Source organism: Mustela erminea, chromosome 1, assembly GCF_009829155.1.
Source record: "Mustela erminea isolate mMusErm1 chromosome 1, mMusErm1.Pri, whole genome shotgun sequence".
NCBI lineage: Eukaryota > Metazoa > Chordata > Mammalia > Carnivora > Mustelidae > Mustela > Mustela erminea.
In genome coordinates, this window is record NC_045614.1 from 108,912,667 (window position 1) to 108,925,806 (window position 13,140).

General features: G+C 37.6%; 1 protein-coding gene across 1 annotated transcript in view; it reads left to right on the forward strand.

The window, feature by feature from the left end:
- Positions 1-13,140, forward strand: part of P3H2 (prolyl 3-hydroxylase 2) — a 150,327-nt gene that overhangs the window by 117,243 nt on the left and 19,944 nt on the right. Inside the window, 7 exon segments of the mRNA XM_032337934.1 lie at positions 928-1,080; positions 2,183-2,372; positions 7,419-7,550; positions 9,527-9,669; positions 10,006-10,095; positions 12,026-12,066; positions 13,039-13,133. Coding sequence (XP_032193825.1) covers positions 928-1,080; positions 2,183-2,372; positions 7,419-7,550; positions 9,527-9,669; positions 10,006-10,095; positions 12,026-12,066; positions 13,039-13,133 — 844 coding nt within the window.

A 13,140-nucleotide genomic window follows, 5' to 3' on the forward strand; every position in this document is an offset into this window, starting at 1 on the left:
TGTTAAAGAATGCATCGCTGCCTTACACAGAGGACAATGTATTGTGTGGTTTAGGAGAAGATTTTGTACTGTCTGTGTAGTGGTTACTAAAATTTCTTCCTTTTGTGTTGTTGAGAATCAAAGTTGTAAGGCTGGAATCAGGTATTTCAAAAAAATGTGGTAAAGCATTTTATGTGCCGTATTCAGCATTTCTTACACAATGGAATAGTTTACTCCTTTTAATTCTGTATTCTTGGGCGCCTGTGTAGCTCAGTGGGTTAAGGCCTCTGCCTTTGGCTCAGGTCATGATCTCGGGAGTCCCAGGATCGAGTCCCACATCGGGTTCTCTGCTCAGCAGGGGGCCTACTTCCCCTTCTCTCTCTGCCTACTTGTGATCTCTCTCTATCTGTCAAATAGATAAAATATTTTTAAAAATCATAATTCTGTATTCTTCACAGTCTAAAGCCCAGTAAATTTGATGGAGTGGGAGGTAGACTGATCCCGTCCTTTGGAAATGCATGGGTTTGTTTGTACCCCATTGTCAGGACTAAAGGCAAAAGGAACAAAAAGAAAAGAGAAAGTAAAAGATAAAAATGTCAAAAACATGAATTAGAGATGGCACAGCATTGGCAGCTTTTTATTGTGACCAACCATGAAGCAAATCGAAGTGCAAAGATTCAGTTTGCCATAAAAGCAGGTGGCTCAGGTCACAGTGGGTAAAGAATGAACTTGGAGTAGAGCACATGTAGCTATTTTCATCAAAGCCTGAACAGCCACATATCATTTTAGGAGCCCTGTTCGTTAACCTCCCACTTTATAGTATAGAGATTGCATACAGTGAATATGAACTGGAAGCTGGCCCTGCCGCTTTAGCCATTATCCCTTGGACTGGTACTGAGCCGGGTTAGAAATATTTGCCTTCATGTGGTCTTCTTCTTTTCTCCATAGCTTAACCAGTTGGAAAAGGCAGTGGAAGCAGCCCACACATTTTTCATGGCCAACCCCGAGCACATGGAAATGCAGCAGAACATTGAGAATTACAGAACAATGGCCGGCGTGGAAGCACTCCAGCTTGTAGATCTGGAAGCCAAACCACATCTGGTGAGCGCCGGGGATCCTTGCCCTAATCAGAAAGAGCTAGGTGTTCCTGATTTTCACTGGACTCCAAGCAGAATCCTGTGAATGGGTGTCTCAGGTTGATTCTCGATTCCTAATACAGTAATGGTTTTATTTTTTAGAGTTCTCAGATGAAATATTGTTATTACTGGGGTTGAAAAAATTGAGAGAAGGTGAAAATGCCCTTAGAAAATAGTATGATATAGTGAAAATTAAAACATGATATAAACATCTGTCACCCCCTCTAAACCTCAGCGCCACCTTCAACCTTTAATTTTACACATGGGAGTTGAAGCCAGTACGAACTACTCAGGTCACACTGATTTCCCAGCTCCTTGCCCATTGATTTTCTATTGTACCTGTACTTTTCAAATTCTGGTATTTTAAAGCTATATAATTTTTCTCTTAAATGAAAGCTTACTTGAAATCACAGTAAGTTGGGAAGGCTTTATTTTTTTTTTTCAATTGGAGATGTCACCACTCCTGACATGTGACTTCCAAGATGGTTGAAGAACAGTATAAGAGATTTTCAATAGAAGCATTATTACTATTATTATTATTACTAAATTGGGCCAGGCCTGGAAATTGGGTGTGTCATGGTCACCTACACCAATCTACTGGATGTTGTTGCATGCCCATAGCTATATTCAGATGGAGTTAGAAAATGGTGTCTTGTCTATGGCCATACCACCCTGAACGCGCCCGATCTCGTCTGATCTCGGAAGCTAAGCAGGGTCGGGCCTGGTTAGTACTTGGATGGGAGAAAATGGTGTCTTGCATGTTTGTGCTCAGGAAGAATATGAAATTGACTGGTGCCACAGCATTCACCTTGCTCAATAACACCATTCTTATTTATAATTCCCTGAAACCAAGGAAGTTACTTTTTGTCTCCTAGTAAAACCCTACATTATTCTTCCATAGCCCAAAAACCCAGCGTCCCCCTGCCCAAATGATCCTGATTGACCCTGAATCCTGTTATTCAAGTGCTCCACAGGTGCTCTTTGGAAAAAATAAATATGTGTGTGTGTGCATGTGTGTGTGCGTGTGTGTGTGTGTGTAATTTTTTTTTTTTTCTGCTTCTTTGCAGGAGAGTTACAGTGCAGGAGTTAAACATTATGAGGCTGATGACTTTGAGCTTGCTATCAAGTACTTTGAGCAAGCTCTAAGAGAATATTACAGTGAAGATACGGAGTGCAGAGCCCTGTGCGAGGGGCCTCAGAGATTTGAAGAGTACGAGTACTTAGGGTACAAAGCTGGTCTCTATGAAGCCATTGCAGGTAAAGGTTATTTTTCCCCCTTATTTACTTCCTGACTATAGGAAATGCAGTCTGTAAATCTACCCCATCAATACAGAAGTAAAAATTGTAAAAAATGAAAGATATAGTAACCTATCCTATCTCCTATAAATAAATCTACCTCGTTTAAATTTTGGTGATTGTACTCCCAAACTTGTTCAGATGCATATGTAAATGTTTCTGTATTTATTTATAATAATTATTTTTTTTTAAATGAGACAATACTGTGAATACTGATTTTGAGCATATTTTTGTTTTCGTTTTATTTTATGCTTAACAATATAGTGTGGACTTCTTCTCATGTAAGTAGTACGTGTGGATCTACTTTATGTTTTTGAATGATTGTGCAATATTCCAATATATGTGGAAAACATAATTAATTTGACCAGTCCCCTTACTGATGAATATTGGAAAGTTATAGGTTTTCATTATTATAAGCAATGTAGTAGTGAATGCTTTTGTATAGTTTTCTTCAGTTACTTAAAAGAGGTTTTTATTATCTATGAGAATGTAATATATTACAAAGCGGCATGTAAAATAGTAGGTAATGTGAATTATACATTTACTACAGAGATTAGCTAGTTAACCATTTATGGTGGAAAGCATTTGAAAAACATACAAAAATAAATTCTATTTATGTTAATAATATAGGTGTGAAAATAAAACTGTTAGAAGAAAATGCAAGAGGGGTGGCTGTGTGGCTCAGCTGGTAAAGCGTCTGACTTGTGATTTTGGCTCAGAGCTTGGTCTCAGCAGGAAATCTGCTTGAGGATTCTCTCCGTCCCTCTGCCCTTCTCCCTACCCGTGCATTCACTTGAGTTCATGCTTTCTCTCTGTCTTTAAAATAAATGAATAAATCTTTAAAAAAAGAAGCAAATGCAAGAGAATCTGTGTATAATGGGAGGAGAGGAAAACCAGTTCTTAGCATGACAAAAGACAAGATATATGAAGAAAAAGATAGACTTTACATAAGATTTTAAATACAAAAGATACAATAAATCCAGCCAACTTACAATTGACAAGTAGAAAAGTTGCAAAATATTTATAGGCAAACGTTAATATCTATAATATTTAAGCAGAACCTGTAAATTATTGTTATTAGTAGTAATCTATTTCTGATTTATGGATAGTCATATTAATAAGCAACATTTACATAGCAGTTACAATATGCAAAACATTTTGTATATTTATGTATCTTTGAATCCTCTAAACAACTTCTGGGAGGTAGATGGTAGTGGTATCTATCATCTTCTCCCTTTTTTAAATGAGGAACTTATACCTCAGAGCAATGTGATTAAGGGGAAGCTAGGAGTCAAATCTAGGCTTTTCTCAGTCTAGGGCACATATTTTAAGGTCTACATAAATGAAAAATGTACAAAGGATAACCTATTCAGTAATTAATGTTTAACAAATATCTGTTGAGTACATATTGTGTTCTAAGTTATAAATATGTATTTTTAAAAAGGATGTTCAGCTTCACCTATACATGTAAAAAGGCAAATTAAGGAAGTGAGTTTTCTCTTCCCAAATGCTTATGTTTTTGATCTCCATGAAAAGCACCCCTCACATAGCAGTTCAAACCAAGTCCCCAAAAGTTATTTTCCTTAATTCCTTATTTAGATTCCTCCTAATTCCTATTCTCCTCTATTTGTTACCAAACTCTGATAGGTGGTACTTCCTAAAAGCGTGGGAGATTCCCTGGTTCTCTCCATTCCTTTTGCTACCACCCTGGTTCATATCCACAGTATCTTTTAACAAAGGCACAGTGATAGCCTCCTCGCTGGTCCTTGTGTCCTGATGAGGTTTTACTCTATAGGCAGATAGAATAGTCTAAAAAAAGAGGAAAATATGTTCACAGAACCTCTCCCCACCATCCCTAGCCAAAGCCTTCCATTTTGGACTAAAACCAAGACCTTTAATGAAGATATTCATGATTGTGCCCTTGTGTATAATTTCATCCCCTCTCTTCCTGTCTCTTTGATCCACTCCTGTGGCATTTCCTGGAAATGCCATGTTCATTTCCACTCACAGACTTTGAAAGGTGTTGTTTTCCTCTATCACTTGCCTAATGTCTTCTCTTGTTAAGTGCTTAATCCTCAGCCCCTTAGTATATTGACTGGCAAACAGTGGATGCTTAGTAAATATTCATTAAATGAATGGGTGGAAGGGAAAAAAAGGAAAGGATGGAAGGAAGGAAGGGAGGGAGAAAGGAAGGAGGAAGGAAATGACATAACCATCAATCACATTTCAGATTAAAAGGATTAATAATACTGTATGTTTTGAAAATGTAGGTCCTAAATTGTCAGGGTCTTTGAGAGGGACAATTGGGAAACATCTTTCAAAATTTAGATTAAACAGTAGACTGAAAATCAGTTTGTTGGATGAACTATTTGCCTCATAGTCAATTACCCAAAACCAACTCAGTTCATCTAAAATCAGTACCAGTGTCTGAATTATTGAGGATTCCCCCCCCGCCAGGTTTTGTTTTGCTAAGCCTCTGGCACAGTCATTTCCTTGCATTTTTGTGAGCTCTGCTCATTCGAATGTCAGTTTTATGTGTGTTTCACATTTCAATTGTTAAGGATTTGTTTACACTTACTCTTTTATTTGGGAATGCTTTTCATTTATTAGAGTTTATTACCTTGTAGCTGTGTAAGGATGTGTGCCCTGTCTCCACCTCCTCCAGACTTGCCTCCATCAATGGCCACTGAACAGCTTTGGCAAAGGTCCTACATCTGATTTAGGAAAACTGACAGACAGAGTCCCACAGAACAACGTGTAATGGTTTGCATGAGGTCATCATAACATGTTGGTTGCTGGAAAAGAATAGAGATCTCTTAACTCAGGCTCTTAATACTTAATACTTAATACAACTATCACCACCATTATCCCCGCTTCCAGTAAAGAAAAGTGATTTTTAAAATGTCACAGCTCTTGACACTCAGTCAAATATTATATATTACAGAAATATGGCAAGTCTTCTTGAGAATTCAACACATGTTCAATTTATTATGAGAAGGGAATTTTAAACAGTATTTCCACAGAAGTGTCTTGGATCTCAAACGTATTAAATCATAGTAATTGCACTTGATATAGAAAGGAGACAAGAAACACAACTTATGTGTTATCCTAACTCTGTGAATTCTTGTCTGGTTCAAAACTGTTCTAAGGGGCACCTGGGTGGCTCAGGCAGTTAAGCATCTGCCCTTGAGCTCAGGTCTTGATCCCAGGGTCCTGGGATCTAGTCCCAAGGCCATCTCCCTGCTTAGTAGGGAGCCTACTTCTCCCTCTCCCTCTGCTCCTCCTCCTGCTTGTGCTCTGTCAAATAAATAAATAGAATCTTCTTTAAAAAAAAAAAAAACTGTTCTAAATTAAAAGTGAAACTGGCTTTTAAAATACAGAATGGATGGGGCACCTGGGTGGCTCAGTGGGTTAAGCCTCTGCCTTCGGCTCAGGTCGTGATCCCAGGGCCCTGGGATCCAGCCCCACATGGGGTTCTCTGCTCAGCAGAGAGCCTGCTTCCTCCTTTCTCTCTCTGCCTGCCCCTCTGCCTACTGTGATCTCTCTCTGTCTGTCAAATAAATAAATAAAATCTTTAAAAAAAAAATACAGAATGGTAGGGGTACATAAGTGGTTCAGTCATTAAGTGTCTGTCTTGGGCTCAGGTCATGATCCCAGGGTCCTGGGATGGAGTCTTGCATCAGGCCCCTTGCTCAGCAGGGAGCCTGCTTCTCCTTCTGCCTGCTACTCCCTTTAACTTGTGTTCTCTCTCTGTCTCTGACAAATAAATAAATAAAATCTTTAAAAAAATAATAAAAAATGAAATATGGGGTATATTTAGGAAACCAGAATATTTTAATTTTAGAGTTAGAAGAACATTAAAAACACAAATGGCTTCTCAATGTAGTTATTTATTTCCAGGTATGCTTGTTAAAGCCCTAAAGAATATAATTTTGTGACTCTCATTTTGTTTTTCTTTGTATGTTGTGTTGAAAAATTACCTTCCTTCAGATTTTGGGTTCTTACTGGGTGTGTTTTCCACCTCTTCCTTTTGCTTGTCATTTGGAATTAGGAGGAGTGTGTGTTAGAAGGTAAAGAGGAATTCCAGTGGCCAGCTAACCAGGAGAAAACAGTTGAAGGTTGTTTGTCATTTTCATAAAAAATAAAACAGCTATTTGTTGGCTCTTTATATAGCTGTTTATTTCCACATACTACACAAGTAAACAGAGCTTATTCTTCCCTTCCCATCCTCCTGCTGCATTTAAGAACCAGTGGATTGTAGGGATTATGTTAGCTGTTCTGTGTTGGGTTGAGTTAGGTCGTGCAAGAACTGGCCCATTTGCCTACACACCAGAAGAGACACACGCCCTTTCTGTTGTGTGCTGGGGTCCCTCTTCAAGTCATCAGGAGACAAGCCAAACTGCCCAACAGAGAACCTTTGAGAGGTTTTCTGTTGAGAGGAGGCAGTTGTGGTAAATTAAAATGTGAAGTCATGAAGTCAGACGATTTTATCATCAGTCTCAAGAGAGCCTGCTCTGTGCAAGCATGAATAAAATCTCCTTGCTGGAGAAGACCTCCATCTTCATTGTAAAAATCAAAGTTGGGGCAAAATGTAAGAAGTGTTTGTTTCTCTGGGACATTAGCTACTTTCGTTTCCTCAGCCCATGTGTGGACGAGTGAGAGCCCAGAGCTTAAGGGAGTGTGACAACCCTACACTTGAGAATCCTTAGCTGTTTACAGCAGGAAGGATAGGACACAGAAAGGAGAACAAAGAGAAAGAGGCAGAATGTGTATCTAAATTCTTGAGCTTTCCTCCATATTTTAGCAGTCCCTACAGTATTAGGATTTCCAATGCTCAGGTGGTGGACTATTCTGTAACTGGGTAGAACAGGTTCCTGATCAATATTGGCCACACCCCAATATAACATCTAGATACACATACAAATATACGTGTGTGTGTGTGTGTGTGTGTGTGTGTATGGCACGCCAGTGAACGGGAGGGACCCACCTCTCACTCTTGTCTTCCAGATCACTATATGCAGGTGCTGGTCTGTCAGCACGAATGCGTGAGGGAACTTGCCACTCGCCCTGGCCGCCTCTCTCCAATTGAGAACTTTCTTCCCCTTCATTATGACTACCTACAGTTTGCCTACTATCGAGGTAAAGCGTGGATCATCCCGGAAGACCTTTGGGGAAGGGGTGTCGTTCATCATTACATTGAATTTTCCTCTGTATTTCCCACTTTACCATTGAGGCAATGCGGAAAAAATAAAACGGCTTTTTTTCTCTTATCTCACATCACCGCCACTCAGGCCAAAGAGAGCAGGTGATACCACAAGTGGGCAAATGCTGTGATGATGTCCTGAAAATTTTCTTAGACTGATATTTTACATGATTTTCAATTTAATATTAAAGGGTCATATATTTGCAAGTTCAAAGACCAAATATCATAAAAGCCTCCCTCTCTTCCTTTTTCTGCAGCCCAATTACATGCCCTACAACACAGTTTCCGATTTATGGTTTTTTTTTAAACACATATGCACACACACCCTAACTTATTTCCCCCTGTTATACACAGAAGGTGGCATATTATTTACACTGTTTTTTACATTGCTTTCTTCACTTAATAATGTATATAAGTAAGGAGGGTGCGCCTGGGTGGTGCAGTTGGTTAAGCATCTGGTTCTTGATTTCAGTTTAGGTCATGATCTCAAGGTCCTGAGATGAAGCTCATTGGGTTCTGTGCTGGGCGAAGAGCCTACTTAAGATTCTCTCTCTCAATAATAAAAAAAAAAAAAAATAATAATAATAATAATAGTACCAGGGGTGCCTGGCTGGCTCAGTTGGTAGAGCATGCTACTCTTGATCACGGAGTTGTGGGTTCGAGCCCCCTGTTGGGTGTACAGATTACTTAAAAATAAAATCATAAAAAGTATTTTTTAGTAGGTTGGATCTATGAAATTACCATTTGCTTAGGTCAGTAAAAGCCAAATTTTGGCAATTTTATATGGTCTAACCTAATTGTATTGATACATGGAGATCTTCCTCATTAATTTTTCTTTACATCCACATACCATTGTACTGTAATTTATTTCATGCTTCCCCTTACTAATGGGTATTGTGTTGTTAGTAACTGGTATTTCAATCAAGGATCAAATGTGTAATATTTTATGTAAGTTAGTTCACATCCACAAGTGAATATCTATAGGATGGGTTTCTGGAAGTACGATTCCTGTGTCGAATCATTCATTCATTTTAAATTTTGATAGATGTTGCCAAATTTTCTTCCATGTATAGTACATTTTTCATTGCTCATCAACAGAATATATTGTGAAATTTTAGATTATTACCGAATCCCACTAGGTGAAAATTTTTATCTCAGTATAGTTTTAATTTCTATTTCTCTAATTGAGAAAGAGAGATTGAACATCTTTCCTCACGCTTATAAGCAATTAATAGAATTGGGATTGCTGAAATCAGTTTTAGATGTCACGTGGTTGAACTCAGGACAAAAACAGAATTAACTGCCAAAATTCTGCTCTGCTTATTTGTATTAACTAATGGAAGTTGTCAACAAACATCTTCAGGTGGAAACTTGTAATAATTGATGTAAAACATCTAGCACCAAAGTAGTCCAAAGGTAGTACCATTTTAAACACCTGAAATCATGTCCTTCCTTTTGTCTGTGGCTCTCTTTTGAAGTATGATTAGCACTGAGTGTTGTATTAGTTTCAGGTGGACAGCATGATTATTTGACAATCACTCAGGGCTCATTATGATAAGCATGGTCACCATCTGTCACCAAACAACGTTATTACGGTCTTACTGTATTCCCTATGCTAAACTTTTCAGCTCTGTGACTTATTTATCTTACAACTAGAAGTTTGTACTTCCCGATCCCCTTAATTTCCCCCATTCCCTCACGCACCTCCCCTCTGGCAGCCATCAGTTGTTTCTCCATATTTGACAATCTGTTTTGGTCTGTGACCATTTCTGCATATGCTATTCAGCTTCACCTTATCCTCCCTCTTACTCGTGTTTACTGCGGACCTCTCACAGGTATGTTGAAGTATTTCTTACAACCCCCCTCAATGGACCTAGCCTGACTCTAATGCTACAACTCCTTGGTCTTTCAGTTGGTGAATATGTGAAAGCCTTGGAGTGTGCCAAGGCTTATCTTCTCCTCCATCCAGATGATGAGGACGTCCTAGACAATGTAGATTACTATGAGAGTCTCCTGGATGACAGCAGTGACCCAGCATCCATTGAGGCCAGAGAGGTGAGACCAAGGTCCTGAGAAGAAACTGCATTCTACTAGATGCTCTGGGCAGAATTGGTAAAAATGTAGCACTGCTCTGGAAGATATCTAGCCATTGAGTCAAGGTTCTAGAAAGCAGTTCTTTTGTACTTCAGTACTAATGCCAGAAGCTTATTTTTCTCCTACGTGACAGCTTGTGAAAATCTATTGAGAAGGAGACTTTTTGTGCAGCTGTGAATACTTTTTTAGCTCACTTGTCACTGTCTATTGAAAAATATTTCCACTTGAACATTTATCATATTCCTTAACTGTTACTTAAATATAAACTTTTCATTCTTTTTTTTTTTTTTCCTCTAGGATTTGGCAATGTTTGTGAAGCGTCATAAAATGGAATCAGAACTAATAAAATCAGCTGCAGAGGGCCTGGGATTTTCATACACAGAACCGGTAAGAGCAAAAAAGGAAGAGGAAATGTGTTTTAAAAGAATACTCAATTGACTTCTTCTTCTTTTTTTTTTTTTTTTTAAGATTTTATTTATTTATTTGACACAGAGAGAGAGAGAGAGATCCCAAGTAGGCAGAGAGGCAGGCAGAGAGAGAGGAGGAAGCAGGCTGCCTGTTGAGCAGGGAGCCCTATGTGGGGCTCCATCCCAGGACCCTGAGATCATGACCTGAGCCAGAGGCAGAGACTTAACCCACTGAGCCATCCAAGCACCCCCTCAGTGGACTTCTTATTCATGATTTTATTTCCCAGCTTGATTTACTGAAGATTTTTTTTTTTGAAATTCCATTTGCCAATTTTATTTATTTATTAATTTAAATGTTTTAATTATGTTCAGTTAGCCAACATATAGTTTATTGAAGAGTCTTATCTCCTGTCTTGTATTAACAAAACCCAGGGAGGCAGGGGTGGGTGTTTACTCAGTGTATGATAAACATTAAAAGACTTTAATAGATCTCCGTATCACTGAGATCCAAAGTCAAAAGCAGATATATTTGGGGGGAAGAGAAGTGTTTTGCACCTGATGAATTTGCCTCAGGATTGTTTTATGTCTTAAATTCTGGATGCAAGCTTTTGTATTTCTCCTACACATTTTAAAAACTAGAAAGACTTCATACAGAACAAAATCAGTGTCAACTGTACTATTCGTCATGCTGACTTTTCTCCACTTGTCCATGTTGACTTGTAGTCATTCTTCATGTGAAGATACAACTTTGCCAGTACAGAGAGATTTCTGTTCTGATTTTTATTTAAGTTGTCATAAGCAATTTCTACATTTTTACAGCTTTTAAGATGATTTTTAGCTATGTAAATAGAACTGATGTGCAATAAATTAACTGTTTTCCTGACACTGGAAGTCTGATTTGTTTCTGATTTTTTTCTACCATGTTTAATGCATGAAGCATTTTCCCTCTGTATTGAACTATGCCCTATGAATAAATTACCAGGAATGGGATTATTCTGCCATAAGAAGACATGAGAATTTTTAAAGTTCTTAAAATTGCTTTTCTAAGGGAATTTTCTGATACCTTCACTGGTTCTAGAAATGCATAAAGTACCAGGTTACTATGAATATCTCAGCAATGAGAAATAACATTAAAAATCATTTATATTTCTTATATACAAAATGATATATCACTATTGTTTTCATTTGTATTCCTTTGATGGCTAACAAAAATTAACTTTTCACATATTGTCATTAATTACTTTTTCTGTGACCTGAATTATCTGGACATGCCTTTTTTCATATATCTGTTAGTTAACTATATAAGTTCTTTACATATACACCTGTCACATATTCATAAAAAAGCACTATTTGTAATATATCCTATTTGTAACATTCTTTTCATTACTGTCTTGTGTTTTTATTGGCATATTTTAAAAATTAGGAAAATTTTTAAGTATACTAATTCTAAATAACGTTTATAAGTATGCTTATACCCGACCTTACTTATTATTTTTTAATTGCATTCTCCCAGAAAACTTCAGAAAAAGTTACTTTATGATCCTGCACAGATAATTAATCAAGCTGGCCTTTCTTGTTTGTTTTATTCATGAAACGTAAGGGAGTTGGACTGAATGATCTCTTAATTGCCTTCCTGACATCAAATTTTATCCACTTCTTGGATAGAAAATATAAATACTTAAGCTAATTCCCTGCTATTTTTAAAAATCCATTTGTGCATCATTTTATCTTTGCCAACGTTTCATTGCCTTTAGGTTTTCTTTTTACTAATTAAAAAAATATTGTATCTTAATACAATATGCAAGTTTCCCAATGTTTTAGGTCTTTTGAGTGTTTTAAATTTATATTTTCTTTTTATGCATTATATTTTAGTGACAAAGCTATTGATTTTTTTTTTTAATTTAAAACAGAATTATTGGATCCGATATGGTGGACGACAGGATGAGAATCGGTGAGTTCTTCATTCAGAACACGATCCGTTTACTTTTAATGAGAAGAAATACTTAGAGTCATACCCATTATAAGGATCTTAGCTCAATGAAATAGGCAAAAAGATATAATTAAATGAATTCTACACTGGGAATTAGAAGCTCAGCCTTCTGGTCCCAGCTCGGCTCTTTCTACAGTCATGTGACCTCGGTGCTTTGTTTTCCTTTCTAGTCTTCTGTGTTCCCTCCAAGGAAGGGGTTGGATCAGGTGATCTCTGAAGGTGAAACCTTCTATGGATTCTGTTTTTGATTAATAAAATAGAGCTTAGTTTTTTTCTTGTTAATGCTGAATTCCCTTACTGTATTTGAAAGCAGGAAGCCCAAAAAGTTTCACTGCAAGCTCAACTACTAGGTGTCATTAACTCAATCAGAAATGAAGAAACTTCATTTTTTGAAATGATAGAAGTGAAAAGTCAATTTACATGTTATGAGCAGTTTGAGAAATCATAGAATGTTGGAGTTACATGTTTGAGCTGACCTGATCTAGCCTGTTCATTTTCCAAATTCAGAAATCAAGGTTCTGATTACAAGAGCTCCAAGAGTGGACATGCACAATTGGATTTGTTCAGTCTGTGTATATTGAAAGGATATCATGCTGTGATTTGTATGTTTGCCAAGTCTGAAACTCGTGTCTTCTTTTTTGGAATAGTCGAGAACCACTGCACGAGGTCATGCTTTATTTCAGTTCGGCTATTGTTTGGGGTGTGCTCTATGCTCAGGACAAAAATAACAATGCCCCAAGCATCACAAAGATGCATGTGCTAATATTTTTCTGCTCTTTTGAGACTTAATGTCTAATCTCAAGAGGGGTGAAGTTATGGATACAATTAACTGTCAAAAAAAAAAAAAAGAGTGCTAAGAAGAGTAAGGTGCCCTTTGTCTTCGAACATCCTTAATTAGTGGGAAATTCCATTTCAATTGTTTTTAATGGGCAGGGTCCCTTCAGGAGTGAACGTGGAAGGGGCAGAAGTTCATGGATTATCAATGGGGAAAAAGTCATCGCCCAAGATAGATCGAGACTTAAGAGAGGGTAAGTA